At 47.4% G+C, this 23,960-nt stretch overlaps 2 protein-coding genes across 4 annotated transcripts in view; one reads left to right on the forward strand and one right to left on the reverse strand.

Moving 5' to 3' along the window:
* PISD (phosphatidylserine decarboxylase) overlaps nucleotides 1–16,524 on the forward strand; it is a 37,374-nt gene extending 20,850 nt beyond the window's left edge. Inside the window, 5 exon segments of the mRNA XM_070950309.1 lie at nucleotides 8,831–9,067; nucleotides 9,324–9,462; nucleotides 10,608–10,754; nucleotides 14,055–14,215; nucleotides 14,630–16,524. Of these exon segments, the coding sequence (XP_070806410.1) occupies nucleotides 8,831–9,067; nucleotides 9,324–9,462; nucleotides 10,608–10,754; nucleotides 14,055–14,215; nucleotides 14,630–14,854 (909 nt within the window). The 3' untranslated portion in view covers nucleotides 14,855–16,524.
* Nucleotide 16,525: 1 nt separating this feature from the next.
* The window catches only part of SFI1 (SFI1 centrin binding protein), a 35,854-nt gene continuing 28,419 nt past the window's right edge, over nucleotides 16,526–23,960 (reverse strand). For 2 of the 3 annotated variants that reach the window (XM_070950308.1, XM_070950305.1), the window contains 6 exons: nucleotides 23,076–23,168; nucleotides 21,926–22,166; nucleotides 21,592–21,715; nucleotides 19,215–19,314; nucleotides 18,252–18,351; nucleotides 16,526–16,836 (listed from right to left, as the gene is read on the reverse strand). In XM_070950308.1, coding sequence (XP_070806409.1) covers nucleotides 16,702–16,836; nucleotides 18,252–18,351; nucleotides 19,215–19,314; nucleotides 21,592–21,715; nucleotides 21,926–22,166; nucleotides 23,076–23,168 — 793 coding nt within the window. In that variant the 3' untranslated portion in view covers nucleotides 16,526–16,701. The remainder of the gene's footprint in view (nucleotides 16,837–18,251; nucleotides 18,352–19,214; nucleotides 19,315–21,591; nucleotides 21,716–21,925; nucleotides 22,167–23,075; nucleotides 23,169–23,960) is intronic. The other variant, XM_070950307.1, reaches the window with a different exon arrangement.

A 23,960-nucleotide genomic window follows, 5' to 3' on the forward strand; every position in this document is an offset into this window, starting at 1 on the left:
GAACTCTGCCCCTGAAGCAATGGTTATTTAGAACAGATGTACGGGAATCCATTCCGTAAGGAGTATGCAGCAGTCAGACTTCTAGAATCAGAAGCTACCACTGAGTAAGACGGCTATGCAATACAATTGTCCTTAAAGTGCTTAGGGAACAATGGGATGGACAGTTAGGGTAATCCTTGTGATGAATACACTGACTTGGCAGTTGCCTGTGCTGTAGAGTTGCGCCATTTGCTTGTTTCAAAGAGTAGCTATCAAGGACTTTAAGGACCTACAGCCATAGAGGATTAGGAGTTAAACTACTGCTCACTGTCCAGTGTCAATATTAATCATCACCTGGCAGCACCTCCTAGCAACCAGGCCCTGTCAAAAGAACAACGGGTACTGTACAAATATGACAGACAAATACAGGAAGTCCTTGGATTACAACCACTTGTTCAGCAGGCGTTCAAAATTATGACTGCGTTGAATCAGGAGGACCTTCAACCAGTCCTTAACGTTGCAATTGTCACGGTGTCCTCACACTCATGTGATTGTGATTCAGGTTGTCGGCAACTGGATTGCAATTTCAATGGCTTCAGTGTCCTATTGTCATGTGAGCACCATTTGAGACCTTGCTTGAAACAAATATAGTTACTGGGGAAGCCGGCAGGAGGTCACACCTGCTGCTGCTTCTCCCAAGGGGGCCCTTGGCGGCATCGGGGATCTTGTGCCCATACCCTATAGTGCCCAAGCACAGCACCTACCCACCTGCAGCACCTGCCCATTTGTTTCCATTTCGGAGCACTGGCACATGGTGCCAGCCCACCTGTACTCCATAGTGCTGCTCATGGTACTTGCCCACAATCTGTAGTGGCCGCCTGTAGCACCTGCCTATCTACCCATAGCTCTGACCTCCCAGCCTGCTTGCCTGGGATGCAGTTGCAGGTCCTACACTCCAGTCACATGAGGTCCTTGCTTAATGAATGGTGTTGCCCATCTATTGCTCTTGCTAAGTGATGCAGTCATGTGCCTTATGGTATAAGGACCCTTGCCTTGGGCAGGGGGTTGGACCTGGAGACCCCCAAGATCCCTTCCAGCACACACACACACACAGTAGTCAAAGCAGATGACAAGAAGACCTGGCAATAGCTAAGAGCAGGAAAGTTGAAGAAAGAGACAGAGACAGAGGGGCAAATTCTGGATACACAAGACCAAGCCATGAGAACAAATACATAGAAAGCCTGAATTGAGAAGAAAGCAACAGGTAGAAGCTAAAAAAAATAGTGGATCACCTGGTTAGCTGCTGCAAGAAGATCTCCCAGACTGACTACAAGCAACGGCATGGTAAAGTGGCAACAGTGATGCGTTGGAAGATCTGCAAGAAATACCATTTGCTTGCAAGCAAGAACTGGTGGGACCACAAAATAGACAATAATAGAGAATGAAGAAACTAAAATGCTCTGGGACTTTAAAATTCAAACTAATATCTTCCAGACAACATCCTAGGTTTAACAACTGTTGATAAGAAAGACAAGAAAGTGTTCCTTTTTGCAGAAGAGAAAGAACTGTAGAAAATCACAAAATAGAAAATCCTGCAAATAAAAGGGAAACAACAATGGGAAAAGAAAGTAAAGGCAATACTAGTAGTAATTGGTGTCTTGGGTTCAACCTTAAAACATCTCGAACACAATCGGCATTGACAAAATGCCCATCACTCAATTGCAAAAGGCAGCTTTAAGTGTGAGAATACATTTAACACTATTAAACAACTTCTGCTTATCCTAGACTCGATAGATGGACAAAAATGCCAAACTAGTCTAACCATCTGGCTGATTGTGTGACCAATCATAATTTCTTAAATTTGTATGCCACCTAATTCTCAACGACTCAGTGCTCACATTGTTAAACATTTCTCTTCTTCTGATTAATTGCAACAGGCAGAAAAGTTGAAAAGAACAATTACAGCCACTGTGATTGCATAAAAGGCGCAGTGAAAATGGGAGTGTCAAAACGGATCAGTACAGAGAACAAAAGAAAAAGAAAGCAAGAGCAAGGAAAAAAATGGTTCAGGGTGGTGCCATTAACGTTTGGAATGGCTGAAATTCCAAAAGGGTGCTAAAGCCAACAAAAAGTGTTTCCAGAAATAAAGAGAAGGGAAAAGAAATAGTATATAGAAAAGGCTAAAGGATAACGAAAGAAAACAGGAGGAGGACCTCTCTCGGAGTCCTATTTTGATGACTCCTTCCCCGGCCAAAGAAGTTTTCCACTGGCTAATAGTGAAAGCAGAATGAAAAGGCAGGGCCGAAGCTTGAGCAAGACAGAGCTATAGATGCGTAGAGCTGCAGAGAAGGAGCAAAGAGGTCAGATGTCTTGCATCCTTGGCTACTGGCTGTTACTTTTGAGAAATCCTAGACTCGGGGTTGTTTAAATGTCTCTATTTGAAACAAAAAATAAAGTAAAAGGAGGATGCAGAATTATAGACCAGTCAGTCTGGCAGCAACGTCTGGGAAGATTCAAGAGCAGATCATAGAGAGGTCAAGAGATTTGAAAATAATGCAGGAATTACATGAAGTTGTCTCTTCTCAAAAAAAAAATCTTCAAAATTTTAACAAACTTCTTTTGTAAATCTAATATAACAATAGCAATAGCACCTAGACTTACATATTGCCCCATAATGCTTTACAGCCTTCTCTAAGTGGTTTACAGAAGTACCCTATAGACCCCCAAAATCTGGGCCCTCATTTTACCGATCTTGGAAGGATGGAAGCTGAGTCAACCTTGAGCCAGTGAGAATCGAACTGCTGGCAATTGGCAAAGTTAATCTGCAATAGTGCATTCCAATTACTGCGCTACCACGGTTCCTCATTAATATAATATAGGAACATTATCAAAGTCATTCTCTTTTTTTTTATTTGTACATCCCTTTTTATTATTAAGACATCAGCCGTTTTTTTCCCTGTATTTTCAAATTGGTCTTAGTCTTCTCCAGTAAGATTTGTTCCTCTTCCATAACATCTTTTAAACACAGTTTCTAAAGAGGCAGACACACTTAATTTCTGGATCCATTGTTCAAAAATCTCCATCCGTATGTAAAATATTACAATATATGCTCTATTCTGTATTAATTAAATTTGTGTTTCTTTTCTTTAATTGTAAAGTTTAGTTCCTTCTAGTCCCCTCTAGTGTCCAACTTTCAAAGTTCATCCTATCAATTTTCTCATGGGAAGAATTTTTCCAAAATCTTATCCCAATTTTCTAGAGTCTTAGTACATTTGTAACTTTTTTGAAATAATTTTTATTTATTTCAAAGATAAAATATTAAGCATCTCTGTGGAGCACTTGTGATCGATATCCAGCCTTCCCGATGCTGGAGAGGAATTGCAAAGAGCTGGTCTGCTTGCCAGCTCTTCATTATGCCAGGATCAGCGGCTCTGCTTTTAGTGAGAGAGGGACTTCTGTGGGACTTGATTCTTTGGCCAAGCTTGCCTGCTGGTGTAGGTCACTCTGCGTGGGGACAGGAAGGCTATGAGAGCGCCCCTACCTCTTCTCTCCCGCTTGCAGTTGCTGGCCAAGGAAGCTCTTTAGCCTCTCTCCCAGGGTATGAGAGCCCCTCGGTGTCCAGTGTCGGTTCCACATTGCACATAATCAGGAGCGTAGTAAAGGTGGGGAGAATGGAGACCACCGTGGTCCTTAGGTTGAGAAGTGGATTTGAATTGAGCTCAGTAATCTTAAGGGAGTTTAAAAGCAAGAGAAGGAAAATCCCATCACAAGAGCAGCTGCAGGATGGATCTTAGCAATCTTCTAGTGAAATCGGGAGATGAATCACCAGAAAGAGGAGAATGTCCTTATTCAGCTTTCAAGGCAATTGGATAAAGGGACATTATTGAATCTGTGTGCCAGGCTGCATGAAATGGGCAAGGCCCTGGTAAAAGCATCATTGGCTGTTTTGTCTGCTGGCAGAGACCTAAACACACTCGCGTTGAGAGGTTGGTGTATCTCCCTCCCATAAACGGAGACCAAAGCATTATGTGCGGCCCAAGGAGACGCTCTCCAATGAAACAGACACTACTAGATAAATTGACCAAAGGAAGGGGTGCAGCCCCTGCCACAGCAGCCAGCTTGAGCAGCTCAGACCTTTCCTGGGATACATCTGGCTTCAGTGGCATTTTGGATCCCTCAAAGTCCAGTGCAATCTAATCCTGGACTGAGAGTCCACAAGATCCCAATTCCTATCCTGGTTTGTGGGTTTGTTGCCTGTGGCTCACTCCTAACATAAGACATGGCCTTCCCAGCTGTAGTATGATTGTAACCAACCTGGTTTAAATCTTAATTATCTGGTGAGTATCTGAGCCTTGGAGCCCTTGATCTTGGGAAGTCCCAGAGGGCTCTCCTGGCAGTCTTCCATTGTCGAGATGAGATCAGCAGCCATCTGTGCCAACTAAGCCACCCGCTCGTTTTGCCACTCCTACTCACCTTTTCACCAGTCTACTCATCCTACAAAGACACATGACACTCATTTGCATAGGTTGACTGTCTTCAGATGGACTAGCTTATTTTGGAGCCTCTGGAATCACGAGATCTAATGCTCCCTAAATAGCAAGATTCTTGATTTCAGATCTGTATTCCCATGAGGTCAGAATAGTAAACAAGAGTTTTAAAAACTTGAGACTGACTTCAAAATAGCAGGAGGAAGTATGTGATTCCTGCTTGAAGAAATATATCTGCACTCTCCTCTAAAGGGATTTCTTTCAGACAGCAAAGGATAGAAGAGGCAAAAGAGACGCCAGTGTAAATCAGCCCCTAGAGAAGGCAATCCACATTAGAGGCCCATGTGCAATCATGAATTGAAGCCCTGAGGAAACTAAAGTGCAGCCCTTAGAAATCTAGCCTGTACCGCTTCTAGGGGTTTGGCTCTTTATCTTTAAAAATCTGTGAATCATAATGGTGGCTGATTACCTTGTCTTTAAAAAAAAATCAGCATCCTGAACTTACTTCTTCCTATATGAGTGTTAGGGCCCCAGGCAGTAACAGCCCTTACTTGTTCTTTTCAGCAGTAGAAGATTGAAAAATGGCTCCGTTTAGAAGCCTCCATTTGCTCTTTGTAGATGCCATTGAGCCTACAGTAATAAGCTTCTTAATGGCACCGCCAGTACCTTTATCTTCGGTAACTGATGGCCAGTTTCTCCTTAGTGCAGAAGGAGAGCTTGAAGGCTCTGCTTTACGCTGCTTTGCTCAGTGGGTGGGATGGCTGCTGTGCCATCAGTGTAGAGCAGGGACCTCCAGCCTTGGCAACTTTAAGACTTGTGGGTTTCAACTCCCAGAATTCCTCAGCCAGCTATGTAGAAGACTGGCTGGAGCTCTGCTGCTGTTAAGGACAGAAATGAGGGTGAAAGGCACCCTACAACAGGTGCAGGAGAAATTGACTCAGTCACCCTCTCCAGACAGGGACAGAGATGAAGGTGAAGGAATGTTAGATCTCCCTTCAAAAACCATGGAGGGTGAAGAATTGAATCTTATTGGGAAGAAGATTCTTCTGTGGAGAACAACAGGATATTTATGACAATTGGCAGAAGTGAAGGGACTTGTAAACAAACCATCTTTGTAATAGTAAGGGGAAAATATTCACCTTCTTTGGAAGTCATAAACAAGTATCTCTTGTTTTAGCTCCACATTGGTTCTCTCAAAATCCAATGAATCTAAATACTGGGCCCAGAAGCTACAATTTCTACAATCTTCCACAAGGACCCAAAATTATCTCCAAAGATAAGGAATGCCAAAGATCTCTGCATAAAGGCGGGTTTTAATTAGAATTTAAGGTGTCGTGGTCCCACATGAGTCATCAGCTACTGGGCTCAACTGAAGTACACAGCAGTGTTGATGACACACTGCAGAATCTTATAAGTGACTTTGAAAATAGTGAAATTGTTGCCATCTAGACCAGACAATATGATTGAGCCTTTCCATGGGAGTCTTGGCCAGGCAGGTTTACCCTGGACAACATACTGCACGCTAATTTCACAGCCTAAGAGAAGCAATCACTACTAGTTGGGGTATCCTTTTTAAAGACCTTTTATCAGTTTTGGAGACAAGAAGTAATCTGCAATTCTGGCACCACATCTGCCCCATCCCTTTTGATGGTCCCTTTCTACAGATCCAAGATGGTTGAGTCAGAGTTAATGATCATTAGGGCCATCTGCTGGTCCCTGTGATCTTGGAGTGACAAACTGAAGATGGATCAAGCCATTAGGTGAAGAGGAGAATAAGCACTTGAGTCACATATAAAGAGTTTGGGTCAAGTCTAGCCATCAAATCAACAGCAAGAATTACAGTAGAATCATGATATGTTAATATCAAGATATACATAATTTTCAAGCTTATTTTTGCCATTAGTTTGTCTCAGTAACTGCTGAAGAGAATGGGAAATATTAAATAACAGTAAGATAATTCAATTGCTTTGAAATTTAGGGCCAAAGCCATAAACCATCTTGTTTGAAATGGTATAGGATCTCCTGCTTGAGCAGGGGGCTAGACTAGAAGACCTCCAAGGTCCCTTCCAGCTCTATTCTATTCTGACACCATGAGATGTTTGGGCCTTCTTTTTGGTCATGGTCCATCAGGTGAACTTGCAGTAGGCAGGTGTTATACCTTGACTATAACTTATTGGGGCAGAATATGCACTTTTGGATGCTTCCTCCCCTCTCTCCTTTTATAGTTTCATTATTTTGTACTATGACTTGCTAACACTTTTCATTTTCTACCAAAACCCAACCCAAAGCTATGGAGTATTTGTAGCATAATTTCATAAAGGCTTGTGGGCTGTAAATCTATTGGAGAGCAACCATCCCAGTTTGCAGGAGGGCTCAAGCAGGGAATTAGTCTGGACTCACTTTGTAAATGCAAGAGGGCAAAGTGTGACACCCCCCCCCCCGCAATGCCCTTGAGCCTTAATTAGTGTTTCCCAGGCACTAAATAGTTTGGGGAAGATTCCTGTATTATTGGCAGCGAACAATAAAGTTGTTCTGACCCAGCCTTAGCAGAAACAAGAAACAGACTCCTTGTCACGAAAAACCCCTCTTTATTTATCTCCTGTGAATTAATGACATCCACACACCGAAAAATCCAGGCAATAATCCTTCAAAGAGTTAACTGCAGTAACAGACCTTCTCAGTTCCTTGAGATGGGAACTTCCAGCCGCAAAGCTGTAAATAAAGTTCTGGCAAGCAGTCTCTGAGGCACAAAACACATGAGCCAAATCTTCAAAATCCAAAGGGTTGTTTCCCACAACCACCACTCCCCTTTCCTTCTATTTGTTTCCCAGCCAGGGAGGGGCCATTCAGCATCCACATGTGCCTTTTTCCCCAAGTCGACTCCTTGTCTTCAGTTGTTCTCCTCTCCTAAGAGCTCTCTGCATGCACGCATCTGGAACAGGCCCCAGCTGTTCTTCCTCCCCACTTACCTCCACCTCCGAAGGCAGCTGGGAAATGTCTGACGGCCCTGGCTCTATCTCTGCTTCTGATGCAGAGCATCCATCAGAGCCTTCCCCAGACTCCAGAACTGGCCCAAGGTCGGCCCCAACCTCCTCCTCATCCAAGCCTAGTTTAACTCTATAAGTGTGGATCTGATTGTTCATGTGGATCTGATTCTTCGGGCTTGGCAAAAAGGTTCAAGGCTGGGGTCATTCCATTTTATTCTGGGATGTCCAGGTGTTTCTTCCTTGCCAGAGGTGCAGAGCTCTTTGGGCCTTCAGGAAGGAGGAAACTCCAGCCTCGCAATGCTCTGAAAAACTTCCCGGCCTCTTCTCTTCCACTGTTACCGCTTGATCCGGGACCAGCGGAGGAAACCATCTAGAGGACAGAGCTTCCGTTGGCTTGAGACAAGGCAGGCTGAGCTGGATGGGCCTTTTTTGACCATGGAGCTAAACAGGCATGGAGCCATGCAGCCTTTGTGGGAAAGGGGGAGGGGAATTGCATTGGTCAAGAAAAGGAGGGCTGATTTCTTACTTCTGATAATTGGCCAGTTTCTGCAGTCTCAGGTTCTAAACCCAAAGGCAGAAATGTAAGTAATAGTCATAGTCAACATGCTGCAATTCTTAGCCATCTGTGATGAAGTGTTTCCATTGCTTTGTGCCGGTTAAAACAGAGTCGGCTCATCCCGACTCTGACTTCTTCCTCATATAGTAGTAAATGTGTGAAGGCAGAGGGGGGGAGAGGAGGCCCTGGAATGAACAATGAAAAACAGCCCAGAGCACTTCCGCATTTCCTTCTGGCATGGATTTTGTGATGGTGGTGGGAAGGAGTAGCTGATGGAAGGTGACTTTTGCCTTTTGCTATCAAAACCAATTAACCATCCAAACAACCCTCTCTGCAGAAGTAGGCCGCCCCATTCTGAGGTGCAAATGGCTCCTGAATCTCTCAAGGAAACCCCAGGAGGGTTCTTTGCAGAGGCTGCAAAGGGTTCTTGGCCTCTCTGGGGAAAACATGTGAACCGAATGGAGGCGTCCCTGTGCCAGGGGATTGCTCATCCCATCCCTCCTCAGAGCTCCATGTGGATAGCAGGTTCCCTGCTCTGGGTTGTTTGGGTGTTTTGGTCTTCCGTTCAGTCGTGCCTCATTCTCGGAGACTGCTTGGACAGAGTTCCAGTTAAATCAACAGGATATTGTGTGACTACAAGAGACCCATGTCGGGAGTCTATACCAGCCTTCCCAGTTCCAGTATCCCAGGAGGGAGGGAGGTCCCTGCTCTTGATCTGAAACTTTTACCAGGGGGATTTTTCTCCTTCTTCCCCCAAATTGCAGATGACCCTTGTGGCCACACCGTGGTGCACCTGACTCCCTGCCTCCCCCTCTCTCTAGGTCTCTCTGTACAAGTCAGTGCCAACCCGCCTGCTCTCCCGTGCGTGGGGCCGGCTGAACAACGTGGAGCTGCCCACCTGGCTGCGGAAGCCCGTCCTCAGCCTCTACATCTGGACCTTTGGGGTGAACATGAAGGAGGCGGCTGTGGAGGACCTCCATCACTACCGGAACCTGAGTGAATTTTTCCGACGGAAGCTGAAACCCCAGGCGCGGCCCGTCTGCGACCGGCACAGCGTGGTCAGTTTCTGGGTCAAAGGGCAGCTGCTCTGCTTCCTCCTTTTCCATTTTTGGATAGGGAAGTTGTAGAAAACCTTTTCAGTTAAAGTTGTTTTACTGCTGCTTGTTTGGGTCGGTTAATCACATCCATATTATTCTTATTGCATTTAACGAAAGTAGGACAAAGTACTGTAAATTCGAGTAACCATTGATATTGTTTAGTAGAAGTGGAAGAGAAAATAGCATCCAGCTTCTTTTTACTCTTTCTCCTCTACAGATCAGTCCTTCGGATGGAAAGATCCTCAGTTTTGGACAAGTGAAGAACTGTGAAGTGGAACAAGTAAAAGGCATCACTTACTCTCTCGAGTCCTTCCTGGGTCCCCATGCCAGTCACGACAACTGCCAAAATAATCCAAGTGAGTCTTCCCTTTGAGCCCCAGGATCCTTCTTTTCAAACAGTTTGCTAGCGGGGCAGAAGGCAGCCCTGCTGAACAGAGCAGCCCTCTCCCTTCTTGGACAGACTTCGAAGCATCTTTAGAAGGATGAATTGCACCAAGGCAAGGCCCCCCGCCTCCTCTCCCTCCCTAGAAACATCAGAAGGAGTTAAGTGGAGTTAAAGAACCAGGTGCACCTTGCATCTGTACTGCCTCCCCCCTTTTGCTCAGCGGAGGAGTCAAGAGACAAAGGCTGGCAATCCATGGAAGGCAGCTATGTCTGTCCTGTGGGAGGAGCCATGCAGCTCAGGACTGCCGTGCACCCAGGAAAGTGAGGGAATTTCTCCTGTCCCCAAGGAGAAATTCACTTCATTTCTCTTTGTTGTTCATTTGCTCTGCTTGTCCTCCAAGGAGGCAAACTCCTTCCACAACTTTCCCACGGGGTAGGTAGGATTGAGAGAGGGTTTTGGGCAGACATTCAATCTGCTCTGTGGCCAAGGATGACCAGATCTCTTGTCAGAAGATGTGATGGTCTCCAAGGTAGTTTTTTCAGAAGCCAAATTTGCAGTGTTTGGTGCCCCAATGGCTGTTCAGCTCCTAACCCTCACACACAAGGAATAAGTGGTGTTCTGTAATTCAGTCTGATGGCTGTATATTTAATATAAATTTGCAGGGGAAAGGTGCATGTCGGTGCGCCACCGCTGTTCTTGTGTTCACTTCTGGATTTTCATCAGTAATGAATCTGGAATGAAAGCTCAAGATCGGCATTCCAGCTTTGCTTCTGAGTTTCTCTATGTCCCGCATAAGGCCATACGCAGCAGTCGATGCTTTGAAAAACCAAATTGTTGCAAGAAAACGCTGGTTCCCCTCTCCAAGTATCACTGGACATTTAGATGTACCTTGTTTTTAAAGCTATGGCCGTTGCATGTTCCCCCCTCCCCATCCAGTTGCCTCTGAGTCTTCTTGCTCTGGGCTGGGCCCTGCTTTACATGCAGGTGATGCCAGGATCAGCCCTTAGCTTTTGTCTGGAGCAGGTGAAGGAGTGAATGATTTGAGTTGCTGGATCAGGAACTAGGCAGCTTTGCAGTTCTTTCTCAGAAAACCCTCCCTCTGCTGCTCTTTTCCAGCTTCCTGTTGCGAGTCCTTCCAAAAACAGTTGGTCACAAAAGACAACAACGAGCTCTTCCATTGTGTGATTTACCTGGCCCCAGGAGACTACCACTGCTTCCACTCACCCACCGACTGGAAGGTCTCTCATCGCCGTCACTTCCCAGGTAGGCTTCTTTTCCACAGGTGGGAGAGCCAGAGGCAGCTCTTCACACACTGACATTTGTTCATGGAACAAGTGAAACATCAGTTCTTTTCCAAGCACCGCTCAGGAACACCCTCTCATCACAGCGGCCTGCAAACGGCTTCAGTGTTTATTTAGATTTACAGTCAGGTCCAGAAATATTGGGACATCGACACAATTCTAACATCTTTGGCTCTATACACCACCACAATGGAGTTGGAATGAAACAAACACAATGTGCTTTAACTGCAGACTGTCAGCTTTAATTTGAGGGTATGTACATCCAACTCAGGTGAACGGTGTAGGACTTACAGCAGTTTGCATATGTGCCTCCCACTTGTTAAGGGACCAAAAGTAATGGGACAATTGGCTTCTCAGCTGTTCCATGGCCAGTGTGTGATATTCCCTCATTACCCCAATTACAATGTGCAGATAAAAGGCCCAGAGTTCATTTCAAGTGTGCTATTTGCATTTGGAATCTGTTGCTGTCAACTCTCAAGATGAGATCCAAAGAGCTGTCACTATCAGTGAAGCAAGCCATCATTAGGCTGAAGAAACAAAACAAACCTATCAGAGAGATAGCAAGAACATTAGGCGTGGCCAAAACAACTGTTTGAAACATTCTCAAAAAGAAGGAATGCATCGGTGAGCTCAGCAACACCAAAAGACCTGGGAGACCATGGAAAACAAGTGTGGTGGATGACTGAAGAATTCTTTCCCTGGTGAAGAAAACACCCTTCACAACAGTTGGCCAGATCAAGAACACTCTCCAGGAGGTAGGTGTATGTGCGTCAAAGTCAACAGTCAAGAGAAGACTTCACCAGAGTGAATACAGAGGGTTCACCACAAGATGTAAACCATTGGTGAGCCTCAAAAACAGGAAGGCCAGATTAGAGTTTGTCAAACAACATCTAGCAAAGCCTTCACAGTTCTGGAACAAGATCCTATGGACAGATGAGACCAAGATCAACTTGTACCAGAGTGATGGGAAGAGAAGAGTATGGAGAAGGAAAGGAATTGCTCATGATCCTAAGCATACCACCTCATCAGTGAAGCATGGTGGTGGTAGTGTCATGGCGTGGGCATGTATGGCTGCCTGTGGAACTGGTTCTCTTGTATTTATTGATGATGTGACTGCTGACAAAAGCAGCAGGATGAATTCTGAAGTGTTTCGGGCAATATTATCTGCTCACATTCAGCCAAATGCTGCAGAACTCATTGGACGGCGCTTCACAGTGCAGATGGACAATGACCCAAAGCATACTGCAAAAGCAACCAGAGAGTTTTTGAAGGGACAGAAGTGGAATGTTATGCAATGGCCAAGTCAATCACCTGACCTGAATCCCATTGAGCATGCATTTCACTTGCTGAAGACAAAACTGAAAGGAAAATGCCCCAAGATCAGGAACTGAAGACAGTTGCAGTAGAGGCCTGGCAGAGCATCACCAGGGATGAAACCCAATTTCTGGTGATGTCTATGCGTTCCAGACTTCAGGCTGTGATTGACTGCAAAGGATTTGCAACAAAGTATTAAGAAGGGAAAGTTTGATTTATGATTATTATTCTGTCCCATTACCTTTGGTCCCTTAACAAGTGGGAGGCACATATGCAAACTGCTGTAAGTCCTACACCGTTCACCTGAGTTGGATGTACATACCCTCAAATTAAAGCTGACAGTCTGCAGTTAAAGCACATTGTGTTTGTTTCATTCCAACTCCATTGTGGTGGTGTATAGAGCCAAAGATGTTAGAATTGTGTCGATGTCCCAATATTTCTGGACCTGACTGTGTATGGCTGCCCACTCACTCCCAGTGACTCTGGGCAGCTTACAAATAATAAAAACCCAATATAAAAGAATAAAATGACAACAATTACAACCAGTGATCACACAAAATCAAATGAGCCACTTGATAGGTTCCACCTCACTCTGGGTTCCCGAGCAGCGTCTTCTCTGCTGAATTGATGCCAACATCCATTGGGGGATGGCAGTTTGATTCACTAAGTTTATGCTGCACATTCCCAGAATCTCCCCACTTCAGAGAAATCTGGAGTTGGTGATTCTCCCCACAGTCCTCTGCAGGTAGACAAGAAAACCTGATGAAGAGGAAGCCATGAATTAGAAGTAATTTTGGGATCCAAAGTCTTTGTCCCAGGGATGGATCAAAGACAGCTGTTCCTAAAGAAGTTTGGAGTTTTCTTTGTTTAGCAAATGCTGGGCTCTTTCAGCCACTGCCCAATCTTTGCTTCTCTGAAACAACAGGGAGGTGCAGGAAGGCATCCTAGCAAGAAAGGGGGCTGGGTGGAGTCTTGCGAAGCCCCATCCCTGGCAGCAGAGAAAGGTCAGGAGACCAAAAGGGAGGGGAAGACCTTAAGCCCTTTCCCATCATTTCCAGCCCCCTCAGAGGTCCAGGAGGACAGCACCCACTTTAGCTCCCACTCACTTGAGAGGGAGATCTTTCTTATGAGCCTTAGTGGTGCAGTGCAGTATTGCACTGCACTTAAAAGTACAGTATTGTAAGCTAACAGAGCTCGCTGCCAAGAGTTCAATTCTGACTGGCTCAGGGTTGACTCAGCCTTCCATCCTTCTGAGGTGGATAAAATGAGAACCCCAGATTGTTGGGGGTGGTATGCTGACTCTGTAAACCGCTTAGAGAGGGCTGGAAACCACTGTGAAGCAGTATATAAGTCTAAGGGCTATTGCTATCCCCACAGTAGTTCAAACAGAGCAGCAGTCCAGAGCGGTATGTAACCTTGTGGCAGATCCCTTCCTGGGGGAAGGAATCGAGTCCCCACCTCTAGTTTTTCTCCCTCAGCCTGCCTTGGCAAGCCTTCTCTCCCTCTCTTCACTAGCACTAGCACTTAAACTTACAATATGTACCACCCCATAGTGATTTACAGCCCTCTCTGTGTGGGTTAGCACAGGATTAGAGTCAGCATGTTGCCCCCAACAATCTGGGTCCTCATTTTACCCACCTCAGAAGGATGGAAGGCTGAGTCAATCTCGAGCCTGTCAGGGTCAAACTGCAGACAGTGGGCCTGCAATCCTGCATTCTAACCACGGTGCCACCAGGGCAATAGATTAAATGAATGTTAGGGGCAATCCTTCTCTGGTAGACGTTGTCTTCAAACTCCTGCTGAGCTACTTTTCACAATGGTTGGAGACTTTAGAGTGCCTCAAAGGGGCCCCGAGTCGGACTTCTGGCATCTCCCCTCCCACCACCTCAGTTCTGCTCCCACCTTCTGGATAAGCCAAAGCAACAGCAGAGACTGGCTCTCTCCCCAGGTGCCCTGATGTCTGTGAACCCTGGTGTAGCACGTTGGATCAAAGAACTCTTCTGCCATAACGAGCGGGTCGTCCTCTCCGGCTACTGGAAACACGGCTTCTTTTCCTTGACAGCAGTAGGAGCTCAGAATGTGGGATCCATCCGCATTTACTGCGATCAGGTGAGGAAACGTCAAAGGGAGGCATTTGTGGGTGGGGTGTGCAGCCCTCAGGTGCGGATGAACCCCGGAATCTCTGCCTATTGGCGCCTGCCCAGAGGCACAAGGAGACTAGGCTCCAGAATAGCTGGAGGGCCACCAGGTGATTGAGTTGGCAGGGAGGGAAGCTTAAGTAGTTTGTGGACCCCGGAAGTTGCTCCTGTCACTATAAAAAAACCCGAGTTGGGCCAAGGCTGGCAGGGCTTCCCCAGGAGTACCAGAGCCCCCTTCTGAGGATCAGGCAGGACCACCACCCTTGGGTTCCCCCATCTTTAACACACAGAGCGAGTTCAGGCAATAGACAAAGAATGAAAGTGGCTGACTGCGTCTTCCTCACCTGCAAGATAAACCGCCTTTTCCCCTCCTCTCTCTCGGCAGAAGCTGCAGACCAACAGCCCTCACTACAGCAAAGGATCCTTCAATGATTTCAGCTTTGTAACCACCAAGGACCACGAAGGCATTCCAATGAGGAAAGGAGAACATTTAGGCGAATTTAATTTAGGCTCAACAATTGTTCTAATCTTTGAGGCACCCAAAGATTTCAACTTCTACTTGAAGCCTGGCCAGAAGATCCGCTTTGGGGAGGCTTTGGGGTCCCTCTAAGGTCTCGGTGGTCAGAGGGGAGGGGCTTTTCTATGGATAGGGACTCTGTTCATACAAGGAAGCCGTTCGGTATGGTGGAGTATTGCTCAGCAGGACCTGAGTGAAGAGAACGAGTCCTTAGTCTCAACCTGGGGGTGCCAGGCTAGTCTCATCGTGAGGGTTGCAGATTGATCGGGGACCGTGGCCCTGAAGAATGTGGATCGGGTGGCTTTTCTTCCCTCGGGGCTCTGGAAGGACGGCAGCTTCTTCCCCTTGCTCCACCTGCAGCTTGCCTTTGCACCACTCCTCAAGCTCTGTCCTGAGATGCCATAAGCTCTGCGGTCAAGAGGAAGAGGAAAGGCAGAAGGAAGCTCTCTTCTTTAAAGGGACAGGATCCAACTGGCCTCATTCAATTGAGGTTACACACACCAGTTTTTCAGTCCAATCCTAGAGAAGGGGGAGGGCTAAACAGAAAAAAAAATGCAGCTTGAAATCCAATTAAGAAACCTGCTAAAAATCTAGTTCTCTCCCTTTAAAGGAGAGGTTTGCGCTGTCTTTGAGCCTCCAACATCCAGTCCGTGTTCAGCATTTCACTTGATGTTGCTTTGGATTGGAGGAGCCCAGCTGGCCTCTTCCTCTAGCTTCCTCCAACTTCTAAAACTGTCTTGCCGTGCTGGGCCTTCACTTTTTCTGTGTTGCACGGGGGATATCAGATTTCCTTTCTTGAACCTGGCTTGCCAAAACACACACCAGTCCCATCACAAGGGATGAGAGTTTGCTTCTCTTCCCACTGTGCAGGGAAGTGGCACGGTGGACTCTGCCCAGCACCACTTAAAAAACATCATTAGGAATATTAAATCATTCTCATCTTTTCTCCTGTGCGTTAACTTCTAATTCTCTGCTGGAGCTAGTTAAGGCTGAGGAGGAAGCTGAATTGAACACAATAAATTCTCCAGGTTGCCCTAAAATATTATTTATAGGCTTCAGACTTTGGAGTTATGCCACCCCCCCCCCCCAATGGTCTCTTTGTTTTAATGGCCAGTAGTTTTAGGAGACACCCAGGCTGTAGATAAATGTAGAACAGGGCTTGATCAGACCCGTGTCCTGTGTGTGATGCTGCTTTATCTATGATAAGAGCCTTTTTCTGTGGCTGTGAGGGATGAGAGGCAGAAAGTGGTCCTTTGTGATGGCTGGTCCCTCCCTCCCTTCCCCCCCAAATGCAGAAGTGAAGTCCTTAACCAGAAAACAGCTCTTTAATCCTCCAAAATCAGCCTGTGCTCTGCTGCCATCCGGCCCAGGGAAGTCATTAGGAGACCCACGGCAGACAGCTGTGCCTTGCCCTATTCGTGGAGAGGAATTACTTGCTTCTCTTTGCTTGCATTGCAGTTCGACTCTGAGCCTCCCGTTTTCTTGTTGCTCGAATTCTGCTGTAGAGGAGCCCCTTCAGCGGGTCTCCGTCAGAAGGCGGTTCTGGGCCAGGTCCTGTGAAGCGGTGGGCTCAGGGGGTCACCCAAACTCTAAACAGACGGGAGTGGGTTTCTTGGTGACGCTGTGAATTTCTCCAACATGGAGAATCCTTTTATTTTTCAACTGTATCAGTAGCACAGTATTTTTGTATGTCAAAATGTACAACTTAAGACATTAACTCATTAATGGCAAATGTTTTAAAGTAAAAATAAGAACTGACCATGCTTTGTCTGTTAAAAGTGTTTTAATTTTGGAAAATGCCCTTGATGGGTTCTTAAAAGCAAGTCCCCTTTTCCCTTCCTGGGGTGGTTCGGTTTCAGGGTCCCCTGAGGAACAGGCGGGACTATCTGGGCGCAGCTTCTCCGGCCAGGCAGAAGAGCAAATCCTCCGTGCGTCCTCACCTAGACCGGAGGTGGAGATGCCATTGCCCAGGTCTTCAGAGCGGCTCGGATGTCCTGGACGCGGCCCACATGTTTCTGCATCAGCTGCCGCTCTCCTTCCAACGTGCTTACAAGTGAGGCAATCTGCACCTTCAGCTGCAAAAAACAGAACCAAACCCAGAACCATGAAGGGGGACGTGATGGCACGCTGTACCTTTCTGAAACTATTGCTAGGCTCCTTCATCCTAAACGTTTTTCCATCAGCAACCACCAGTCTCGCACTTCCTGCCGGTCCTCAATCTGCCAGAGCAATTCTAAGTTTATTTCTCAGGGATCTGAGGGAAGCAAGAGCAGCTTCATTTACTTCCAAGCAAAATGTGGGGTTAGCAATGTAATGTCTCTGCTAAAAGAAGATGAGTATTATTTTGGAGTGTGTTAACGGGAGCACAGAAGTCAGGAGAAGTCATTGTTCCTCTCTCCTTTGCCTTAATCGAGACCTGCTGGGAATATTCTTCCAGTTCTGGGCACCACAGGTCAAAAAGGAGAGAGGGGCCCACTGGGGAGAGTTCAGGTGGTGAAGGGCCCACAACCCAAGACCTGCACAGTTGGAGAAGTGGAAGAATGTGCGTGTTTCATCTACAGAAGAGCAGATAGGACAGCAATCTTTAAATATCTGAAGATATCACACACAGGTGGCAGTGGGCTTCTTCTCTTGAGAAAAGCAAGGGTTAAAGTTGCAAGGAAGGCTACACGTCAAGAGAAGCCTCTGGACTATGAGCCAGATGTGGGAAGCCTGAGCTCTCTTTTGCTGGAAGCCTTGAAACGGGCTGAATGGTCATCTGCCTGAGGTTCCAGTGAATCCCTGACAAGAGTTAGAGGGGTTGGACTGATGTTCCTTCCAATTTCATGAGTCTGAACCAATTGTTCTCAACATTGGTATTTTTAAGATAAGCATATTTCAACTTTTATGCTTGCTGGGGAATTCTGGGAGTTGAAGTCCACATATCTTCAAGCTGCCAAAGTTGAGAAACACTGGTCTAAATTTTAGTCTTGTGTCTAACTAGGATCAATCATAATTTCTCTCGTTTGCAAATATCATGGAAAGGTATGTGGAGGGTGCTAAGCAACCTGCGAATTATGATGCAGCTGCCAATTTTCTGGATTCTGAAAGTGATTATCGGGTTCAGCATAGTAATTTCTAATAGAAAATCCAGACCTTGGGAATATGTTATATGCACACTTAAGAAAATCAGGATCTTCTGTTGTGATAGGCAAAGGCACAAAGCAATTTTACCTAGTAACAACTCCAATGTTCCAGTTTTCACCTGTGTTATTTTTGCTGCCTTGCATTTAAAACCTATGAAGGTAAAGGTGAGCTTCCATGCTCAGTCCTACAACTACAGGACAAGAAAGGAACTAGGAACCTGCCAAAGCCAGAAAGTATCTGGGGGGGGGGGGTTGCAAGGCTCGTTTCCGCTCATCTTGAAGAAGCTGAAATGTTGCAGCACTTGGCTCTGGCCTGTCTGATGCTGTCCTGTCTGTCAGTGACCCCAGAGGCCTCAAGTTGATACCTGGCCCAGCTTCTCACGGATTTCCTGCGCATCGGTGGGTTCCCCAACTCCTCTCAATTCCAGCCACTTGCAAAGAAGCCGTTCTTGTCGCTGGTAAAACCTAAAAGACAAATGAAAAGAGTTCACTGTTCTTACAGAGAAGCAACTGATGCAACAGGCAAAGGATTTCTGCCCACAGCTCACATCAACTCTGCTCTTACAAGCCATTAATTAGAAAGAGTAAAAGAAATAAATAGAAAACACAAGGAAGCTAGATGGCAAAACCTCTTCCAAAACAAACACTTGACTATCCAAGAGGCTCCTGGGCCTCCACGGACAGAACAGGCCCATCCTTCTTCAAATAGGTCTTGGTTTCCAATCTGCTCTGACCACTAGGCAGCCACCACACACACACAGCCACTGCCTTCCATATCCACCTGGAGAATGACTCCCATCCACCACCAACTTGGCTTCACAAGGAAACTGGGTGACAACCAGCCCCATTTCAATGCCACCTCACAGGAAACGAGAGAGAAGAGAGGTTGACTCTTCATTGACCCTGGCAGATCAGGCTGGGTTGAATCCTTCCTTGGTGGGAGAACCACAGCCCCTCTCCCCCGCAGTCAAAGAGCCCCGGCTTGCCCCCACCCAGGCCCTGCACTCTCCCCAGAGCACTGCTTTCCAGCAGATGCTCTCGGCACCTCTGAAGGGGCAAGGAGAGGACAGCAGGCCGTGCAAAGCAGGGCAGCATCCATCCAGCCTCCCAGCTCTACAGAAGGAGGTCTGAGGTGCTTTGAGCTTGGTTGCTTTGATGCAGATGTTTCATTATCCAAACTAGGTAACGTCACCAGTGCTAGGGAGGAGGAGGAGGTCTTCCTGACCATCCTCCACAGCCGAGCGATTCTTCCGGTTCAGACTCTTCTACAAGCTGCAAAGCAGAAACCGACCCCTGAATTGGGACAGAAAGGCGTTTTTGGTACCCACTTCAGTTCCTGCTGCTGGCTGTAGTAATACTGCATCTTTTGCCCAATAAGTTGGAGCTCATCCTCCAGCTGCTGAATTTCAGTCTTTCCTTGCTTGGTTTCTAAAACAAAAACCAGTAACTTGCTTAGCGTTTGGAACGTTTTTCCCATCCCACTTTCCTTCTAGAAATTATCTCTGGAACTTGGCAAAATTTGTGCAGACTAATCTCTTTCCCAGTCTGGTTTAGCAGGTATGAGAGGAGCTGCCGGGACGATCAGATTGTTCCACATACCAAGATCAACCCAATCTTTTACTTGAAAGGCTAAATGGCTGACACCCCCAAATTCACAGATTTTCTTTTGCAAAAGTCAAGTTCTTGCCGTGCTTATGAAGCATCAAATGCCTATTTTCAAAACATTTCAGAATTTCTGCTGCTTTCTTTCTTAAATAGACTGGATTGGGTTGACATCCCCTGACACATGAAATGGCATTTTTCTAAAAGGGGGGGATGAAAAGCATGTTTGGGAAAGGAGCTAATCATAAGATTTGCATCCTGCTGATTCCACATGGAAGTTAGTGGTTTACACACAATCCAACAATCCCCCTCCCCAAATGCAGTTAAAACAGCCGTTCCCCCAGGATGAGAACTTGGTGACATCAAGCCCCAGATGCTCTCCAGAACAATCTCCTCTTGACCGCTCACCTCAAAACCACCAGTGAGGGTTCCATTCTGGCCCAAGAAACTCCATCGGACGAACACTGACAGAGACATCATCTGTTCTGTTGTATCTGTCCAATCCTATTCCCTTCCCATCCCTGTTCTTCCTCAGTCTCTCACGTGGTCTCAGAAAATGCAAATCTGTGCCTGGAGGTACCCAGGTGCCAAGCCATCTATGGGTCTTGGAAGCTTACTGGCAATTAACGCAGCTCCTGCAACTTTGGTGCTACGCTTAATGGTTCTCTTTCATGAATTGGGGGGGGGGGCTGTTCTCTTTTGACTGCAGTTTCCAAATGGCCCCCACATACAGCACTCTGCAGTAGCCCAGCCTAGAAGTGCTAAGGCCCTGGGTAACTACTGCCAGGTGGAGTTGAGGCTGGTGCTGTCCCCTGGCTGTGGCTTCCAGGTGGCTCTCTTAAGGGTAGCCAGGAGACCAGGATTATCTCCGTGTCACAGGCCTACTTTGGGGGAGCACAGTTCCATCCAGAACTACAAGGGGACAAAAGACCAGACAATTTTGGGACAAGCACAACCTTTGCCTTGCCAGGATTCACCCAATTGTTTCCACCCATTCCCACACACCTTCCAGGCACCAGGTCAAGATTTCCCAGCAATTCCGGCTAACTGGGCATCACTAGCACATTACAAATATTTCACTCCAAACGGGCTAATGACTCCACTCGGTGTTTTCATGGACGTATTTAAGAGCAGGATGAGAGGCACTCTGGCACCAACCACTGAAACTGCCCTTTTAAGCACCGACAATTTTCCTAAATCTTCCTTCACTCAAGTAGAAGCCAGGTTGGGCACAGATCCAGCCCACAGGTGGCTGGGCCCATTCTGCAGACTGCTTGCTCAGAATCACCAAACCACAAAGAATCCCAAGGAAGCTTCCTCATTTCATCAGGCATTGTCCAGAGTCCAGGCCTGAGCAAATTTGTGCAATTTTTTTTATCAGCAATACATTGCACAAACATCTCAAGGCAGCCCTCCGGTAGCTCTCGAGTTTCACCTCCCAGAAGAGAGGAGCTAATGGCTAATCAGGCATTCTTTGCTCAATGTAGTAAGAGTGGGAAAAGGGAAAAGCTGCATCGTGGCGTATGCCTTTTTTGTGGGGTATGTACTTTATGTGGTCAAGAACGTCTCTAGCCCCTTCTGCTGCTCCATCTCCTGGGGTTCCTCAACCAAGGAACTCTCCAGAACCTGCAGATGACAGCAGCAGCTTGGATGCCAAGCAGCCTGGCCTCCATGCACCAGAGACTCAGCTGAACTGATTTCCATATTGAGAAGCTTCCCAACCCCTTAGAAATCCATCTGGACCATCATGTGCTGGTGAGCCTCATGCAAACCTGAGGACAATTATGGCACAACGGACTAACCATAACATCCTCCACCTTCAGATCCTATACCCATTGTGCTGATGTCAAGATCAGACCAATGGCTCATGAAGCCTGATTGGCTTTAGTGCCCCTCCTGGTGAATCAGGGAGGCATTTGCCCGAGTCGCTTCCAAACTCTATCCTGCCTCTCAGGACTTAAGGAATGTTTCAACCCTCTTTGCTTATTTAAGGATTCTGGTCTATCTCGGTCAAAGGTTTCCCCTTTATTTGCCACACCTCCCTTCTATGAAGCAGGGAAGGAAAACATTTCTTCTGAAGGTGTCTCAGAATTCCAGCATTACCTGCTTTTCTGCAAAGAGAAGGACTCCTTCTTCTTGTAAAATCTTCGGGTACCAGCAAAGGCCCCCTCGAGACCACGGCTGGCTTCTCTTTGCCAGGGGCTGCAGCCGGAGGGCTGAGGGAAGGCTGGGGAAGGCAAAGGAGACCCTCACACCTGTAGCTCTGAGCTGGGCTCGCTGGTCCCACCTGAAGCCCCCAGGAGGGCCCCTGGATTGAGTGCCTTGGCCATCAGCCTCTGGATCGTGGAACGCCACAACCCAGACCCCGATCCACTCCCCCCCCCCCAAGAGGCCTGGGGAAGTAGCAGAGTGGGAGATGCTACGTTCAGATGCTCACCGTCTTGACACTCGTCCTCTTCATCCCCAGCATGAAGGAGGAGGGCGGCTGTAGCTCTGGGGCAGCACCGGTGGGGCCGTGAAGCCAAGGACTCCTGGGGGCCAGTGGCCCAGATTTGGGAAAGGAACCAGAAGAGTAACCGGAGCCACTGAAAGGGGACGCTGGAGGGTCGATGCTGGAGGGGACAAGCAAGAAGGGGCCTGCTGCCATTGGCTGAGCAAAACCAGCTGAGCTTTCCAGCCTGCGGAGGGGGGAGAAATATTTGCTAGTTTTTGTATAAATACTCAGTGCTCTTCCTAAACGTTTATCCATGTATGCCTCTGCCTTTCCAAGGTCTTTTTACCACAGCTGGAAGCAAAGCCATCACACCCAAAACAGCACACACACATACACACAGAGGTCTATGCTGATAACTGTCCACTTCCCTTGGCCACGGCTAGTGCTGGCAGGGGGCCTTCTGTCCAGTGACAAACCCTCCTTGGAAATCGGCCAGGGATGTTGGTCCCTGAAAGGAGTGATGCAGCACAACTGATCGTTATTTGTTCGTGGGTTATTATTTAACAGGTTCTAATTCAACCATCATAAAGTGGCTTATCTAAAGAGGAAGCTGGGATTCTGCAACTTGGAAGGTTGGAACAAATTTATCTGCATGGCTGAATTTGGCTACGATACTGATCATGATCAGAGCTCCAATTGGGAGGCTGACCTTGGGATGGTGAGTCAGAGTCACTCTGACCAGGTAGACCAGACAGGAAATTAAACCAGATGAGCTAATTCTACTCTACCGTTAAGGCTGCATTAACAGAATTTTGCAAGTCTGAAAGTACAGCCTCCTGAGGCCTCTCCTTTGCCACGTGAGAAGTTAGGGAGGGTCCCTGGCAAGCCGCTTTCTCTGCCCGTTATGCAGGTGTGGGCAGTGTCCTCCCTTATCTGATTGTTCAATTTTCTTCACCCCGTCTGCCGAGGTCTTTTCCACGTACCATTACCATCTCTTTGCAGTTCCCTGAAACATACATTTTGACTGGGATGCCCGAATGTTTGCCTGCATCTGAACTTTGGACCCAAATCAATGTGTAGGCAGGCCCAACAAGAATTACAGAAAAGAGACTAACTCATGAGGGCCAGAAACCTGACCTTGTTGTCCACTTACCACTTCCCTGCATGCGGTAGTCCCCTTTTCTCAGGAAATGGTATCAGGAAATCAGGTCTACGAGGCTGCAGCCTCACCTGGCGAGCTGCGTACCTGTGGGCAGGAGTACAGTGCTATTAGGGGCTCCGACTCAACCCTTCCAAGACCGAGTGGCTGTGGCTTCCGGCGTCCCAATATAGCCAGCTGGTGCCATCGCTGGCTATTGGGGGCGAATCACTGGCCCCCACAGAGAGGGCTCGCAACTTAGGCGTCCTCCTGGACACACAGCTGTCTTTAGAAGAGCACATGACGGCCGTGGCCAGGGGGGCTTTTTATCAGGTTCGCCTGATACGCCAGTTGCGCCCCTTTCTGGATCGGGACTCCCTACGCATGGTCACTCAAGCACTCGTCACTTCCTGCCTGGACTACTGCAATGCTCTCTACATGGGGCTCCCCTTGGGGTGCACTCGGAGGCTACAGTTAGTCCAGAATGCGGCCGCGTGGGGGATTATGAGAGCGACGGGGCGCTCACATATGACACCTCTCCTGCGCGAGCTGCACTGGCTTCCTATTGTCTTCCGGGTGCGCTTCAATGTGTTGGTAACCACCTTTAAAGCGCTCCATGGCTTAGGGCCGGGGTATCTGCGAGACCGCCTTCTGCCGCCAATAGCCTCCCATCGACCGGTTCGCTCGCACAGAGAGGGCCTCTTCAGGGTGCCGTCGGCCAGACAGTGTTGGCTGGCGACCCCCAGGGGGAGAGCCTTCTCTGTGGCAGCACCCGCCCTCTGGAATGACCTACCCCCTGAGATACGCACAATATCAGACCTCCGGACTTTTCGTCGGGCCCTGAAAACACACCTATTCCATCTAGCCGGGCTGGCTTGATCCCATCCTCTCAGTTTTAAT

Source organism: Pituophis catenifer, unplaced genomic scaffold, assembly GCF_029215685.1.
Source record: "Pituophis catenifer annectens isolate HBS135680 unplaced genomic scaffold, rPitCat1.0.hap2 SCAF_10, whole genome shotgun sequence".
Classification (NCBI taxonomy): domain Eukaryota; kingdom Metazoa; phylum Chordata; class Lepidosauria; order Squamata; family Colubridae; genus Pituophis; species Pituophis catenifer.